The 18,326-nt window shown below is 37.2% G+C and overlaps 1 protein-coding gene across 2 annotated transcripts in view; it reads left to right on the top strand.

Annotated features, from left to right (window-relative positions):
* The first annotated feature begins 341 nt into the window (after window positions 1-341).
* LOC117288054 (leucine-rich repeat-containing protein 9-like) overlaps window positions 342-18,326 on the top strand; it is a 77,979-nt gene continuing 59,994 nt past the window's right edge. The window contains exons 1-10 of one of the 2 annotated variants that reach the window (XM_033768755.1): window positions 342-441; window positions 3,255-3,353; window positions 7,373-7,594; window positions 8,727-8,867; window positions 12,027-12,090; window positions 13,348-13,418; window positions 13,980-14,162; window positions 15,535-15,690; window positions 16,045-16,259; window positions 18,105-18,236. In XM_033768755.1, the coding sequence (XP_033624646.1) occupies window positions 3,282-3,353; window positions 7,373-7,594; window positions 8,727-8,867; window positions 12,027-12,090; window positions 13,348-13,418; window positions 13,980-14,162; window positions 15,535-15,690; window positions 16,045-16,259; window positions 18,105-18,236 (1,256 nt within the window). In that variant the 5' untranslated portion in view covers window positions 342-441; window positions 3,255-3,281. Of the gene's footprint in view, window positions 492-3,254; window positions 3,354-7,372; window positions 7,595-8,726; window positions 8,868-12,026; window positions 12,091-13,347; window positions 13,419-13,979; window positions 14,163-15,534; window positions 15,691-16,044; window positions 16,260-18,104; window positions 18,237-18,326 lie in introns of both variants that reach the window. The other variant, XM_033768747.1, reaches the window with a different exon arrangement.

Raw genomic sequence — 18,326 nt, 5'->3', positions numbered from 1 at the left:
AAGCACGGTGAGTGACTCAGCGTGTATTGGTACTTTTATTTGCTATCACGTGACGGACAATCATCCAATCAAATGGCAAGGATCTGCTTGGGCGTTAAAGGTTTTTATCACCGCTCCATTCTGCCAATCTGATTGGATGATTAGCGCGTACTTGAAGATAATGGCCTTTACCGCGCTGGGAAAAAAACCACTGCCCGCGGCAGAGCGAGCGAGGCTGGCTCTCTATGGTAACTAAAATTGGTTTGTACCACATGACCTGACTGGCCAATAGGCTGCATGCAGCCAATGCAATCATAACACACACACCACACGTACATAACGTACTTACGTACGGACGGACGGGACGGACGGTCGAGTCGATTCGGTTTTGCTCTCTGCTGGGTGGGATATATGATGATGACTTTGATATGATGTGTGCTGTCATGCCGTAATGTGGTGCAGGTATAGACGTTTCCTGTCTTTCTATTCCAGGACCTTCCTCCATGAGTAAAGTAAGACGTTGAATGATCATGGAGTGTTTAATTATACAATACAGCAACGTCAACGGAAACGTTGCAAAACAAAATTGCAGTATCCTGGTGTCATGTGTTTTCAATCATTGTCAGTATCGTAGCGTCATACGTTATCGACCCTCATATGTTTTCGTTCCCCAACTTTGAATTGATTCCCGTTTATCGCGAGATTGTGCAAGCTGCACCGGTGACAGAATGTCTATGCAGTTTACTCATAGTCTGTATTTTCATCAGGCTTAATCATGCTGAGAATAAAGTTTCCTGTCTTTGGTTATGCTACCTAGTCCTAGTTATGCTCAAACATTTATAATTAAAATGGTTGATTTTTGCATGGAGCAATTGCTCCATGATTTTTGGTACATGTCAACATTCAAATGAGTCAAAGAAACACCATCCAACCTCGAAAGTTCAAAACAAAATTACTATCTACTAGATTGAGTTTCATTCTGCTTTAGTAGTCACTAGATGGATCACGTGAGATGGTAGTTGCGAAAACGTAACCCTCCTCCCGACGGCCGCTAAGCCGGAGGGTTACGAGATTGTTTCGAGCGGAAACGGTTGATCTGGTCCAACACGAACAATTTTGACAGCTAGTCACCAGATTTGCCCCATTTTTACCACTTTCAAAAATCATGACACAAATTCTGAGGGTACGAACTTAATCCGCAATGTCTAATGCAGCCTGCCATAATACTCAAAACACCATTGAGGAAATATTTCGAAAGAAAAATGGTCAAAAACTTACCAGAACCGGAGCAAAATTCACAGCCTGTTCAAATGTCGAACCTGCGTGGGGCGGAGCTTCGGCTCTATGTGTGTGACGTGTAGTTCAAAAGGTCGTTGCAATGCATGGGGTGGTGTGCACAGTTGCCGGGCACCCAAAGGTTCGACATTTGAATACACAAAAGTTTTTTTTTGATTTTCTGCATAGTGCATATTGTAATAAATTCCGATATAAGCGTAATAAATATTAAGTCTACATTAAAGAGAAAATATCATAGATTGGTTTCTTATCTCCTGAAACCGCGTAACTTTTTGTTTACAATACGCAATGACATAATTTTGTGATTTCATGAAAGTATACAACATAATCTTCAACTCCTGAAAAGATGTGATAAATCGTAGCCTTTCTGGTTCGTATTTCAGATAATCTATTAATTTATTTTAGTTCATTTTACTTACACTTATTATCCTGGTGTCATGTGTTTTCAGTAGGATAACAGGAAAATTGTTCACAATCAAAAACTGAATGTTTTTTTTCAAATCATCTATCCAATTTTTTAACAATTACACTTAACACTTCATGGTGTGTTGAAATTTGTAAAGGTTTGGTTTTACGTTGCGAGAGACAGTCCGCCATTAACAGTGCTTATGCATGCACGACATTGGAGCAACGTCATATGTTTTCACACCTTTCATTGGTTGGTATTTTATTGAATATTCAGAAGCTAGTATGGCGTGCAAAATAAATCAACAATATTATTAAATTACTACTTAACAAATTTACACTATTAAGTTCTGCTAACTCGGTGCTGCACCAATAATTTTGCGACGATCGTATGTAGTACGAAACCCTCCCTCTCTAAAACCACATAATCATAGGTTCAAAAACTAAATTGATTTTGAACCTCATAATGTCATTCCTTTTGCTATTAAATTGGTTTAAAGTTGTCTCCTAATTTTGCACACATTTATAATTTTTAATAATAATTATGGAAATTTTTGGTTGTCTGTATCCTTAGATCCTTTCAAACTTGCGTCTGCCGACACTTGCCATGACCTTGCATTGACAGTAAAACACTCCACCCCTCTTGAACATGTTGTCAAAGCACAAATACTTCATAACAATCTGTTTTCCCCCATTTCAGACCAGCAATGTTTGGTTTCAGGAGATAAGAAACCAATCTGTGATATTTTCTCTTTAGTTCATATTTAAGACATAATAATTATTATGTTTATCAGAATTTATTACAGTCTGCAGTTAAAGGAATACGTTGCTTTGGATCGGACGAGTTGGTCTATAAAAAGCGTTTGTAACCGTTTTTTATAAAATGCATAATGGTTGGAAAGATGTTTAAAAAGTAGAATACAATGATCCACAAAGTTGCCTCAAAATTGCGTGGTTTTCCTTTTACTGTGTGGACTCACACGGTCTGCCATTTATGGGAGTCAAAAATGTGACTCCCATAAATGTCCGACCGTGTTAGTCGACGAGGTAAAAGGAAAACCGTGCAATTTAGAGGCATGTTTGTGTGGATCATTGTATTCTAGTTTTACAACATCTTTCTATGCATTTTATAATAAAGGGTTACAAACACTTTTCAAGGACCAACTCGACCGAACGTGTTCGTTTACTCAAACAATTTTTTGTCTTCTTTTTGTTTTCACTTAATAAAACATTTGCATTATCCCTACTATGTATAGCTTCGTGTATAGTCTGTTTTCAAGGCGTTTTTCAACATACATTACCCGAAGTCTCTTCTTCAGTCGTCAATATTTCATAAGTTTATATTTCCTCAACCAAATGCTATTTGACAGTCTTATCTATAGGCCCTACATCATACAAAAGGGTTTTATTACGCACTTATAAATGTGTGCATGACATCATCATTGTCATAAATTGAAAACTTTAACACCCAGTGATTGTAATTTCACAAACACTACATTTCTAGTCTGTACAGGTTCCTGTTCATAGACTGACAATGTCATGTTTTGTTCTTTTACATGTTTTATTTGTTGCAGCTGTAATTGACCCTTGCTTTGTGTGCAATGGCAGACAAACAAAACAGTAAATTATCATCAAGTAGGAGTAATGAGGATGAAGAGTTGCTTAAGGAGTTGGTAAGTTGATTATTTTGTTATTTAGGCATGAGAATCTTCCGGTTTAAACCGGAATTCCGTTTTTTTCCCTTTCAAAATTGTGGTCTCCGAGTTCGATGTGAATTTGCTATAAAATTTGGGGGGTAGGTTTTTGGGGGTATACATTTGGATTTCTCTAATCCCTCTTCTCTAGTCAGACAATTTCAGTTTACCTTTGTAATTGTTATTATCGCGGATCCACACGTACGGCGTTCATGAATAAAACCGCACCTAAAAACTAAACAATCAATTGCCGTCCAGCAACTATCCCAGTTTACGGCTTGTGGTCTTCCTGGCATCGCGCATGCATGCAGCAGCAGCGACAGATGTATAAACTTGCCTCATTCCTTGCTTCGTTTATAGTGGTACGGTTCAATAATGTTTGCGTGTAATGCGCTTGCTGCTGCAGCAAAGATAACACGTGTGGAGACTTTTGAAAGTCTACTGAAAAAACAATGCACGTGTTTGCACCATGTGTACTGTGTACGTGCAGGTTTGTACATGAACCAATGAGCGGCGCGGCACGAATCTGAGATCGCCGGCAGGCCATGGAAAACTGGTACCTGTTATTGCCTCACAACCAGCGAAAGATATATTGGGAACCAGCGAACACACTGTACGTCCGGACGACGTGCTTTCTTCATTGGTTCTATTTCTATGTTGGGGTCTAATCTCAACCTCGTTCCAGTTATACCCTATGCTGAATAACAACCTCTTTCTCAAAAACACATCGCTCTCGCCAGATATATAGGCCTACATATATTTTAACATGTGCGTCGCCGACGGATCGTTAAAATCACAAACATTTAATTGCAAAAAGAATTTCTTTTACACAACCGAATTTCAAATCAAGAACCTATAAAAATGGTTTTTGGTGAGAAAAAAAGCATTTTCAAGGGCATAAATAAGGGATAAGATCGTCAGAAAAATTTAAATATTGTTACTATTATTTTTGTTTTTTCCTTTTTTTTTCCGGAATTGTTACAAAATCGCAGGCGACCTCAAAATTGTTTGAATTGTTTGAGCTTTACATTCCTTATTTTCCCTTAAACCTATTATTAAAATAAAAAAAAGGAAAAATCACACAAAAGTAGCTCACTTCTACCTGGAAAAATAGGTGTCAGAAATGCATCAGAGACCACCACAGAGCTGCTAAAATACCCAGAGCTCCCAGGGCCCTTAAGCGGGCCCTGGACCCCGGCCGTAGGGAACTTCGCGCTGCGCGCTCGTGTTGTGTGCTTCGCACACAAAAATGATGGGTTATTGACATTTCCAATCAACTGAATTTTGTCCTGTTTTTTTATCATCACCCATTCTCATGCCTGGTTATTAGATGTTTGTGCAATGTGAGCACTAGCACCTCATTAATTCATTCCTTTATTGTTATTAGGTGTTCAGACTCAGAGCAGAGCATAGCTCAAAACACCTCTTGTTATTGTTTGGGTTTTTTTCCCCTTAGACCCCAACAAAAGCACCTTTCCCAAACTCGTATGAACTTGAAACTTCACACATAGTTAGATGCATTAGGAGAGGAAAATGTAAAAGTGTAATTTTGTACTCCTGGCAGCCAGAAAACATGGAAAACATTACATCTTGCAATGGGATCAATATCGGCAGTACCAGAGCACTACACGTGGCTTTGTTTATAGTCTGTGTTCAAGGCATTTTCAACATACATTTCCCTTTCGGTTTGTTGGTCTCTTCTACAGTCATCAATATTTCATAATGTTTTATAAGTTCATAATTCCTCAACCACAAGCTATTTTGACTATCTATACATCATATGAAGAGGCTTTACGTACTTCACAAAAATTGATGTTGGTGACCCTCTCTTGACCTTTTGACCTGTCTAGACCGGAAGTGCATGTCAAATGCTTTGAAAAGGCGTTTTTTCAGGGATTTTTCTTTTTGTTAACTGTCCACTGGGCAGGCTTGTATGTTTGTACTACCCGGAAAACATGTTAAAAAATTACATTGTATTTCATTTCATTTTATTTGCAAGCAAACATGAAAAACACTAGTTAATTACAAAATTGCACATCAAAGATTTACAGGTAAAAGCAATACAATGGCAGTGGTTTTAAAAAGAATACCTAGTGTAAACTTTGTGGTGGGCAGTAGTCTGCTCAGCCTGAGTGCTGGGCAGAAACTGTCAGTGCTGGGTGGGCTGCCCACCACCCACTGTGGCTTAACTGCTGACTTAGAGTACAATCTGTTATCTTGAGTACAATCTGTTATAAAGTGTCCAAAACACTTTATTATCTTATTCTTTGTGTTAATGACTGACTCCTGAACTAAACTTTCATTTCATTCAACTCTTTTTATGTTTTCCCTGTCAGTAGGAAGGACAGGCTTCAAATTGTATCATTTTGAAGACAACCTTGGCTCTGGGCAAGCCAATTTGTTTGGGCACAAGGCCAGTAGAGATAGGGCACCAAGGCCAATTGTGTAAATAGAAAAGGCGCAAAGGCCATAGACAATTCTTAGTGGTATGGGTTAAAATAAAACCAATAATGCATGACTTTTTGTGTGATTATTTTGTTTTGTTGATTAAAACATAACTATATTTATAGAATAAGTCATGTTCCGATCCCCATCCAAACTCACCACAGTGCCAAGACTGCCTCCTTCAAGATGAAAAATAACATGCTGAAATAATTTAACAAAAACAAGTGTATAACCCATGGAATATTTTTTAATAGACTAGAGACTCCTTTTGGCTTTACTGGCATGGAGTGTAAAGCTTCTCGACAATGTGAACAAAATTTTTGTCTACAAGTTTTTACCTGATTTGAGAAGCTAAAATTCCATTAATATATTCTTGAAATTTGTATGGTCATAAGGTTCGTTAAACTAAAATATTGGCCGAAACAAAATCTCACCATCGTAAAACTCCATATAGTTGGGACAACAATGGTCCTGGAAGTTCAAATCCGGCGAGACTTGCACAGTCTATAACAAATCACAGTGGAAAACCACCCAGTTAAGACGAATCTTAGTGCTTTGTGAAATCGTACACTTGCCTGTCTTTTTTCCGTTTCGGCATTATTTGTCAATCCCATCCATATTTTCCTGTTTCGCGCACTTCCACAAGTGGTTCTTTCTCAGTCCTGTTTATATACCCCGGTTCAGTTTTTTTTCAGCTGCAGTTTATTACTTTCCTATCCTGTATTTTTTTCCTTTTTCTGTATTATCTGGCCCCATTTTTTGCTGTTCCCCATCCCCTGTCCGTTCCACCAGTTTCACTCAGGTTCTGCTAGTGAATCTTTACCAGTCCAGTTTCTTTTTCCTCTGTCCATATTATTTCCCCAGCCCTTTTAATTTGTTCCCAACATTTGTTGCTGTTCCCTGTCCCCCTTCCCACTGACTTACCACACTGTGTGCCCCTTCCCTCTCCCTGTCCCTTGTGCTCCAATAACCCACACCTCCATCGTTTGCTTCCACTATATGGGTGAAGTTACTGGACGCTCGCACAATGACTGTGACATCACAAATAAGCTTGGGCGATATCACGATATTATCGAATATCGCGATATTAATTTGGAAACGATTTCGATATCGGATGGATTTGGTTTTAATCGAAATATCGATATATCGCGATATATCGCAATATAAATTAAATATCGCCATGTATTTGCTAGCTGAGACATCTTGCACCCCATAGGTTTGGAGTAAAACGAGAAGAATAGGTCATTGGAACACCTCTCTTATGCTATGACTGTCTCTTCTACAACTTTCACTTGGAGTTTGAAGACTGATGATGTCAAATTTCATTAATCGCGATTATATCGAATATCGCGATATATTGTCGGCGATATATCGTGAATAAAATAAATCGATATCGCCCAAGCTTAATCACAAAGGGCGCCTAGCTCAAGAGAGAACTGCAAAAATGTTGTTGTGTGGGGAAACTTTCCACAATTTTGACAAGACCCCCAACTTACTTATTACTGACTGTATTTTATGTATCTTTTTGTTTTCTTGAATTCTTTTTATTTCAGTGTTCTGTCAATGGCGTCAAGTATAGCAAGCTGGTTCAGGGAGGTAGTGATCCAGTTACATCTTTGGAGATGTTCTTCTCTGGTTATCACCGTATTTCAGGAATGAATAATTTTCCCAATTTGAGCATCTTGATTCTAATGGGCCAGGATATAACTAAGATTGAGGGATTGTCTACCTGCACAAAGTTGACAGAGCTATGGATTTGTGAGTGCAAAATTAAGGTAAAAGTGATCCATTGTTGGTTTGTTACTAAATGTACATTGTAAGGCTTTATGAACTGTTTTGAACTACATGTATGTACTCCGCCTACCCCTTTTGTGACGTCAATCGCGGCAGACTTTGCCTGCAATGCGTAGAGTAGACACACGTGCAAAGTACATGTGTACGGTCCAAGTCATGAGTTTGTTTGTTTAAAAAAAAAAAAAAAATTGAATTTTTTCCGGCAATGCCGACCAGGTGTATTGCTGCTGGATGCAGCAAAACAGCTATAAAGAGGGGGTCAGGTTGCATGTGTTTCCTGCAGATCCAAAGTATGTGGGCCGCGAAAGCCGGTTTGACGTCTTTTTTAGCGCTGTGCAGCGAACACTTTGAGCGGCCGTGCTTCGAATCCGGAATACACCACACATTTGACATGAAGAGAAAAGTTATAAGAGAAAGGTAATTCTAAAACATGATGTGATCCCAATAACTTTTCCAGAGTGGGAAGTCAAAGAAGGTACCTGAAAGACGTGACGAACCTAGAGGAGCGTATGCCAACATGAAAAATTATGTTTTTAGCGTGCAGGGTAATCCAAGTGGATCGTCCGCACAGCAGCCGTAGTGCGTGCAGTCTGCTCCGTGACGGAGCTCTGTACATAGGCATCATACCGGTCAGGTACCCAGACGTAGTGTACGGGGCCAGACTGCACAGATTCTCTTCAAATATCGCGCCTCGATTGACGTTACGAACAGCGCCCTCCTGGGTCGAGGCCTACTCTTAAATTTGTAAATAAAATGAGAACTAATTTTTTTAAACCTTACTTAGGCCTAACTGTTTATTCTCATTCCACTCATCAAAACACCAAATCTTAGTGACAAAAGCTTTATTTTGAAAAAATACCACTTCCAGGTAACTTTAATTGTCCACCAGGCTTGTATTCTTGTACTCCTGGAAGCCGCACACCTTGTTTTTGTTACGACAAAAACTTAAGTTTATTATTATTTTAATTATTCCCATATGTATTGACATACCTTTACCACAGAGTTACATACACTAGAGTAGACTACATATAACATCAATCTGATTAAGGTGATGTAATTGATACAGTACACATTTCTTACTCCTTTATGCCTTTGGCGTTGTTTTGTTTCAAGGTGATTGAAGGTTTAGATGCATGTAACAAGATGACCATACTGCATCTATACAGCAACTATATCAGTCAGATAACTCACATCAGTCATCTCCAGTATCTAGAAGTACTTGGACTTGCTAACAACACCATTGTGAATATTGAGGTATGTATATTGATAGTCTATACTCCTGTGAAAACTTGCCCATAGAGCCACCTACTCAGATCAGAATTTTCCGTAATGTTATTAACTAAATTATGTTTTATATCACCCATAGTTCCTTATTTTTGGCGAGCTGCTTTAGCAGTATGCGAGCCTATGTAATACCGATTTTGTCCAGCCGTCCGCACTCAGTGGAAATGTTCAAGTTTTTGGTTTAAGTTTCAGTCTTTGAGTTGAGTTGTTTTTGGTATACGTACAAGCCCAAGTGAGATTGTTATATATACTTGTCAGTCATTTTTGTAGTTTTTAGCTATGTTTTCCAATAATGTTTTTGGAATAAGAAAATGTTAAAGTTTTTGGAATAAAAAAAATGTTAAAGTTTTTGGAATACAAAAAATGTTAAAGTTGTTTTTTTCAGGCTCAAAGTCAAACATTGACATCTGGATTTTAAAGAAACAAACTCAAACTTAAATCTTAAAGTTTTGAAATAATTTGTTTGAACAAAAATCAGTCTCGCTGTTACTGGTTGCAATTGAATGAGCTGAAACAATGAAGAACATAAATGATCACAACTCCTGATTGCAAAGATGTACTGACTTGAAACTTAATACATTGCTTCTGTCGTATAGATACATTATGAAAAGATAAAATTCAAAGAGTGCATCAATGGTTCCAGTTGAATGAGCTGAAAAAATGAAAACCTTAAATGGTCAAAACTTCTTATTGCACTTGTGTACTGAATTGGAACTATTCTTCTGGAAATTAAACATCTGAATACATTTCTTGTACTTGTACGTGTATACATGTGTAAACATGTACCACTGACTAGTTCAATAAATGTGTGTGTGTGCACTGGTTCAAGTTGAATGAGCTAAAACAATGAAAACCTTAAAGGAACCTGTTGCCTTGGGCTGGTCGAGGTGGTCTTTGAAAAGCGCTTGTAACAGTTTGCTATAAAATGCATATGGTTGGAAAGATGTTTTAAAAGTAAACTACAATGATCCACACAAATATGCCTCAAAATTGCATGATTTTCCTTTTACCTTGTCGACTAACACGGTTGGCCATTTATGGGAGTCAAATTTTTTATTCCCATGAATGGCCGACCGTGTTAGTTCGCAAAGCAAAAGGAAAACCACACAATTTCGAGGCAAATTCGTGTGGATCATTTTACTCTACTTTTAAAACATCTTTCCAACCATATAGGCATTTTATAACAAATGGTTACAAATGCTTTTTATACGCCAACTCGTCCGATCCAAGGCAACGTGTCCCTTTAAATGGTCATCACTCTTTATTGCAATATGGCTGCCTACATGTAGATAATATGAAAAGATGAAAACCTTAAATGGTCTTAACTTTTCTGTCAGTCATTGGTTCTATCTGGCGATCGGCAGCTCGCCATGGCAGCTTCGCTGTCTAGTTTTACCAAGTGTTATCTTTTAATAATTTCTGTGATAACAATGGTGTAAATTCAAGGTATAAAAACACATTATACATGTATGACTACCCACTTGCCTTCTGTTTAGTTACCATTGTTTTACACTGGTACAGAGTATGCATGCATTAGCATGATTAGTAGGGGTTTCCGTTACTCGCTGGCCGGACGAGTTTGCCATAATGTTGGGTCTCCAATAAGTTTTCTGTACCTCTAGCCGTCTTTTGAAGCATAAAAAAAACGGATTGGGGTCAGATCCAAAACTACCCCAGGTTGTATCGTAATTTGGGTGTGATCCCTGGCTACACTGGCTATACTGCAGTTAACGGTTGTTAACGTGACGGGACAGAAAATGAAGTACATTTGGTTGCATTTATTTTTTAAAGAGTGTTAAAAAAACCAAAATTGCTGCTTATATTCACATGTCAGTTGTTTTCTATTTAGAAAAATGTTTTACCCCCAACATAAAGATGTTGCCATGGTAGCGACAAAATATAAACGATTTTTGGGGTTGAACAAAGAATTGACTGGAGTGGGATTCGAACCAACGACCTCCGGATTAACGTGCTGGCGCTCTACCAACTGAGCTATCTAGCCCTATATTGGCGGTGTCCCTATTTTGTCTATATCTTTGTTCGGGGGTGCCAGTCAGAAGCCATACAACCGTTAACTGCCGTGTAGCCAGGGATCAAATTACGATACAACCTGGGAAGCGGCAGTGAGGGGATCACCTTAAGGGGATGCGACTTTTTGTTTCAGATATCAATATAAACCACAAGGGAAACTGACTGGGTAAATTTTGAAAATGATTTTTGGGGTTGAACAAAGAATTGACCGAACAAAGATATTGACAAAATAGGGACACCGCCAATATAGGGCTAGATAGCTCAGTTGGTAGAGCGCCGGCAAGTTAATCCGGAGGTCGTTGGTTCGAATCCCACTCCAGTCAATTCTTTGTTCAACCCCAAAAATCATTTTCAAAATTGTGAAATGTGATGCGATTCAGCGAAAAAAATTCCCCCTACAAACTCCAATATCTATATGGCTCAAACAAAGAATTTTTTTATATAAATTCAGAAAGGTTTTTTTTTTTTCCAGTTTCGGTTGACAGATTTGGGATCTGACCCAATATTTTTTTTAAACAATCTTATCCCCTAAACTTTGCTCTTGATACGATTACCTTTTGTCATCAACAATCGATTTCATGAATTCTTGATTTAAGGATCGATGCACTTCATTTGTAATGAAATCTTTGTAAAGCTATTGGTCGTTTGATGCTCATTGGGAAACAATTGATTTGAGTTATATAGCCAAGCCCTCGAGTAAGACACCAACCAATGACAAATCTGCATTTGTAGGTATCGAAGGTGAGCTACTTTTTGCAATAGAATACTTAAGTTGGACACAGAAATAAATTTGTGATATTTGTTACAAGTGTGACTTGTGTTTTGCACCACAAGCTGAGGAGGAGATAAATACCCCATTTTGATTTTTAAGATTTGTTTATTAAGCATGGCCCTGTGTTTAAATTTGTCTTAAGAAACAAAAAATGTCGTTTAGGGAAAACTAGTTGCACCAGGTACATGTACAACCCTTTCACCTTGAATGATTGGCAAGTGTGTTACTTCAAAAATGGCTATTGGTGTTTTTATTTTATTTTTTACAACTTTTTTTTATACAGTTGTAAAGCACATTCCACAAATATTGTTTTTCTTTTTCTGCAGGGATTGAGTAGATTAACCAGATTGAGAAGTCTAAACCTAGCTTCTAACAGAATTGAAAAAATTGGTAAGTTTTTACATTTGTGTGAGTGATGCATCATTACTGCATTCTTTTCGCTCTTATTTTCCCCACTATTGTGTTTTGATATTTTTCTCAATGGACCATCCTTTGAAAAACCTAAGCCTAGGTCCCTTTTGGCGAGCTGCAGAGCAGTGCGAGCCTATGTAATACCAATTTATGTCCGTCTGTCTGGCTGTCTGTTCGTCGTTCGTCCGGGTGGCCGGCCGGCCGTCCGCACTCAGTGCAAATGTTAAAGTTTTTTGTTTAAGTTGAAGTCTTTGAGTTGAGTTGTTTTGGTATGTTCAAGCCCAATAAGTGAGATTGTTATATATAATTGCCAGTCATTTTCAGTAATTTTCAGCTATGTTTTTAGATAAAGTTTTTGGAATAAGAAAAATGTTAAAGTTTTTTTTAGGCTCAAACATTGACATCTGGATTAAATCAAATATTGCTGCTTACATGTAGATTTATATGAAAAGATGAAACTCAAAGAGCTTATATCACTGGTTTCAAGACCGAATTAATAAAAACATGAAGCTGCCCATATTGCAGAGTAGGGCTGTAAAAACCCAACATATATGTTTAGAAGTGCATAACAGCTCATCATGAACATCCTTGTCATATTGGTTGTTCCACTGAGATATCTAAGATTGGACTTCCAAACTTGAATATGAACTTTATTATAACTCAACTCCAGGAAAACATGGTGCAAGGGTAGGTGTGTAACAGGCATGGAAAGTATCTAGAGTCCTCAGGCGTTGTTTTTTATGGAAAATATAAAATACATGAATTCGCATCTAGGGTTTGTAAACACAACAGGGGTCAAGGTTTTCCTGCTAAATTAGGGTACCTACATCCATTCCAGTTCCCTAAACTTCAAATTGTGATAACAACAAAATAAAAATACCAAAGGTATAAAGGCACCTTCCTTTTTATATGCACCATTTGTAAGTCTCAAATTCGGACCCTGATACTTGAAAACTATTTTGCTTATTTATACATTGTAATAAACTAAGAGGTACCTGGCTAACTGGCACGATATCGTACACAACATTGACAGTCCATCAACTTTCTTTCAACTAAAGGGAGTTGGAAGATTTTGAGTCCCTAATATGTACACAATTATTTAAAATATCTTAGAAGGTAAAAAAAAACTATAACATTTATTTGTGATATTTAAATTCATGCAAGAGCAACATTTAAACTATGATTGCCTACAAATATGTACAAGCTCATAAATGACTTCTTTGTTTTTCTTTATAGGACATTGCTTTGATGCTAACACCAAACTTGAAGTTTTGAACCTGTCCGGAAATAACATATGCTCTTTTAAAGTGAGTTGTAGTAAAAAGGACCATAACACAACATCAATTTTGTTTTAGTATTTCTATTTAAAAGAAAACATGTTAAAGTAAAACATGATGTGGGCAAAAATAAAGTGATGCTGTTTCTTACCTTTTAAGACTTAATAGCAGCCCCAAAGCAACTACAAGATTTGACTATCTCCCTCTAGTTATAATTCTGTTTGATACTTTCAATACAAGGCAACTTGTTTGTCTTTTCATTGAAACTACATGTATGTAAAAAAAATGTTAAAAACAAATCACTTTATCAGCCATTTCTGATAATACAGTGACAATTAACCACGAAGGTCTGTACAGAATTGCATAATTGGAAATTCTACAAAACATCACACTGGGTCCTCTTTTGATTCTGAGCCATCATTTTTTAGTGCTAGTTATTTTTCAAACATATGTTATGTAACTTAAAAGTTACTCGGCATTTATTGAGATTACCCACATAATGTAGTACAAATTGCTAGTTATGACATCATAGTACTTTTTATGAGTTTGTAGTTTGTATACAAATAATTGATTTTGCACTCTCATATTCAGGAACTAACTCATCTTGTGAGGCTTTCTTCATTGAAACACTTGGGTTTAAAGGACCCGATGTATGGTCCTAACCCAGTGTGTTATCTCTGTAACTACTCTACACATGTCATGTATCATCTACCTCATATTGATAGGCTGGATTCATATGATGTGTCCAATCAGAGTCTCAGGGAAATGGCTGAGGTAAGTATATAGAGTTGTCAAGTTGATTGTTACATATTGATCTTTGAACATGAATTCTAAATGTCAGGCCTGGAATGACTTGGCAGCGTAATAATAATAATAATAATATGACACTTGTAAAGCGCAAACATATCTACCTAACAAGTAGGCGCTCAAGGCGCGACAAAGAAAAACAATGAACAAAAACAAGATATTTAAATTAAACTGTGTTGTTGTAGGCAATTACCATGAGGTGGGTTTTGAGGGTAGTTTTAAAGGAGTTGGGGGATGAAATAGAGCAGTGTTGTGAGGAAGGCTGTTCCAAAGACGAGGGGCAGCAATACGGAAAGATCTATCTCCCCACTTGGAGCGATAAGATCTCCGTTCAGTCAGAAGATGTTGACTTGCTGAACGAAGACCAGATCGACTGTGGTTATAAGGCCTGATGAGTTCAGATAAATATGACGGTGCGGTACCATGTTTTGAACGGTGGGTTAAGATCATGAGTTTGTAAATCATTCTAAATTTAATTGGAAGCCAGTGAAGATTGCATAAAGTTGAAGTAACATGTGAAGAGCGTCGAGAACGTGTAATTAGGCGTGCTGCTGTGTTTTGTTTTAACTGAAGACGGTCGAGTTGTTTTTGATGAATACCATAAAGTTAATACAATTACTTTCTGGAAAATACTGATGGTCAGGAGTGCCTTGTTTATTCTTGAATTAGTAGGCTATTGTAAAATGTATCAAAAACCTGTCTTCAATGTTTCTTTGTAAAAGTGCCTCAAATACAATGTATCTTGTTGGTAGATTTAAAGCCATTGGACACTTTCGGTAAACAGTTGTCCAAAGGCCCACACTTCGTGTATCACAACTTATATATAAAATAACAAACCTGTGAAAATTTAGGCTCAAACGCTCATCGGAGTCTGGAGAAAATGACGGGAAACCCAACCCTTCTTTCCGCACGTTTCGCCGTGTCATGACATGTGTTCAAAATAAATCAGCAGTTCTCGTTATCGAGAATTGTTAATTGTTTTCTCAAAAAGTAAAGCATTTCGTGGAATAATATTTCAAGAGAAGTCTTTCACCATTACCTTCTGTAAACCCTGTAAGTTATTTGTAAATCTGTGATTTTTTTTCTTCTTCCCTGTTCCGAAAGTGTATAATGGCTGTAAGTTATTATTAATCACTGGTTTTTTGGGGTTTTTTTTTCTCCCTGTTTCTTGTGAACATGTGACACATTCTTTATGCGTCACTTTGGTGTGTGACAGAGCAGTTGATTTAAAAATAAATTACAGCAATTATTCCTCATTATAATGATTCTAAACTTATAACAACTTTATGCTTTACTGCAATTCTTTATAAATGAATTCTTTATTATTGAATGTTTTCAGACCACTGTTGTGAAGAAGAAAATGTACTATAACATGCGTGTCAAGACAATCCAACGTACATTAGCTGACATGATACATCATATCAACAAAGAGAAGAGATTGCTAACTAGAACTACCAGGGATAGACTCAGGTTGCTTTGCTTTAGCATTAAGGAGGTAAATCTTATGAGATGAATCTGTATTACTTTGAGTCATTTCCATCTCTTCACCAATATGAAAACATTTGATGTATGGTAGGATTGTTCTACTGGGTCATGGGACATCTCTCCTATGAGGACCTACATATTAAGGGTATCATTAACATATACAGCAATCTTAAATACAAAATAATATTCTTAACAACAAGTATACAAACAGTCTTTGTTAATTTTAGACATTTGTTTGTTGTTGGTTCCATCATATTGAGTAATTTTTCCCATTATGTTCTAAACGTAAGTATCAAAACAGCTTTTTACTCTGAAATGGTTTTGGGGATTATTTATGTTTGAATATTGTGCTTTGATTATTTAGATTGAAAGGTACACATCAGAAGTACAAAGTAATAAGGTGACCTCCATTGACAGTCATTTACACCATGATAATGAGGAAGAGCAGCATGGGAGTGGTACAGAGAGTGATACACAAGATACAACAACAAACAATGTAGCAAACACTGTCAGTAAGCTACACACTAAACTACAAGCATTGATAGAGAGGAAACAATTGTGCACTCAGCTTATTCAACAGTAAGTCAAACAGTCACTCTTCAGCTTTTAAGCAAATAATACTGCTTAACAAATTTCTCTACCCACCAAAACCTTAGTCGGACACCAGCCACAACATTTCAATTTCATTTTTAATTTGGGCTGGTAGCCAGTTTCTGCTAAGCAGTACCATTCTGTGCTAAGCAAATGTTTGTGTCAATACAGACTTTATGAAATTAGGCCCTGGTACCTCAAGGGCATGTATTGTAACGCAATGATCGCATTCCAAACTGCATTATGGCAATGCAGTAGTAGGCCTAGTTTACTAGTGCCTATAGTGCGTCAGTCACCTTCGGATCTATAATGCTTTATTTACTTTTTCTTAATTTGTCCCAAATTTTGTTCTTCGGGACGATCTTTAAATTTTGTTCTTTGGGACGATCTTTGGATGTCAAAGGATTTGGCTGATGCGTATATTATGTCGGTTGCTTAGAATACACATGGACATGTAGACTGGATCCTTATGCTGGGTCATAGTAAAAGGCTGATATAAACAATCAGTCTACTTACAACAGTGCACGACAATGTCAAGTAAATTTGACAGTTGCACCGGCTGGAAAAACAAATCGCTGACTTTTGACCGCTTTGGTTTTTTAAAAACATTTTTTTGATAATTGCGTGATGATTTCTTTGACAGCAACCATCTAAACAAATTTTATCTGAGATTCTACACCACTAAATCACGTAAACGGTGAGCCGGTGTTTCCCTTTAATTTGACATGCATTAGATTGTAGTTAAAGAAAATAATAAAAATAATTTTTTTATGCATGCATTTGCGAGACATTAGAAACATTTTGATCCCCATTTTGAGCCCCACCTTTGGATTTATTGTTTGTTTCATTTTGTTTTAGTTTCCTTTCAATCTGGCTGGCTTTTGAGGTAAACCTTCTGTGACCAACTCACACCCTATGGTTATATTAACCTTCAAAGTGATATTTTGTTTATTATACTGATAGTACAAACTAGAAGGAGCTACAGTATGGTATAAATGCAATAAATAGGAAAATGGTTTGGGTACTTTTTGCAGGACACAAAACAAAATGTCTGCAGATTTACATTAAACTGTACACGGTGTGAAGATATTGATGGTAGAAAGCTTCCCTTAAAACATCACCTACTGAGGTGCTGTAGTTTTTGAGAAATGAGTAAAACAAGTCTCAGTGAGACAAAATTTATTTTAGCATGTAAAACGTTTTTTTGTGACATTGTTGTAGTCATTTCTCAAAAATCTACAGCACCTCAGCAAGTAATATTTAAAGGGAAGCTTTCTCATATCATTATCCCTAAACTGTGTAAGTTTAATGTAAATATGTGGACATTGTGTTTTGTGTTACTAAAATCCCCAACCCTTTAATGGCCTGACGTTTCGACCCTAGTCTTTCTCAAAGGCAAAAAAAAAGATCTATAAACAAAACTTTCCAGTTTCATGAAAATTCTAGGCTTGGAGACACCATGTAACCTATGTGTGCAAGCTGTCTTGAGTTGACTCTGACAAAGAAACATTTGTTTGCAGAGATAGTGGACCATCTTTATTAAATTTGGACATCATAATTATTGACTATCGCTGTTGACATGCTGCCTGGCTTTACTAACTCGGCCGAGCAAATTCTTTTACAGACTGGTCAGGAGACTGGTCAAGTTGTTAGCAACCCAACCAGTCAGCCGACTCTTAGCAGATTATTATTAGGATGCCTTTAAAGATAAATTCATATTGATCACAACTGAAATGTTCGGACTCTGTTGTTTTAATGAGTTTATGTAGAGTTATTGTTGACAATTAAACAGTGTTGTGTAATGCATGTTATGCTGTGATTTATGTTATTCAGGATGGATGTGTATCACGGTGAAGCTATTGCTAATGTCAAACACACCACAGAGGTCACTATTAAGAGGCTGCTAGCTGAGCTGGAGAGTGGTGGCAATGTGCGATTTGAAGAAGGACAATCATCAGACTTATGGTAAGTTAACTTAGCCAACTGCTGTTCTTTCTAATGCCCCAATTACAAAGGGAAGGAAAACAAGCGATGCTTAATTATTTGTACATGTAT

The sequence above is a fragment of the Asterias rubens genome, chromosome 1 (genome assembly GCF_902459465.1).
Source record: "Asterias rubens chromosome 1, eAstRub1.3, whole genome shotgun sequence".
Taxonomy (NCBI): domain Eukaryota; kingdom Metazoa; phylum Echinodermata; class Asteroidea; order Forcipulatida; family Asteriidae; genus Asterias; species Asterias rubens.
This window is presented reverse-complemented; position numbering and strand designations above follow the sequence as displayed.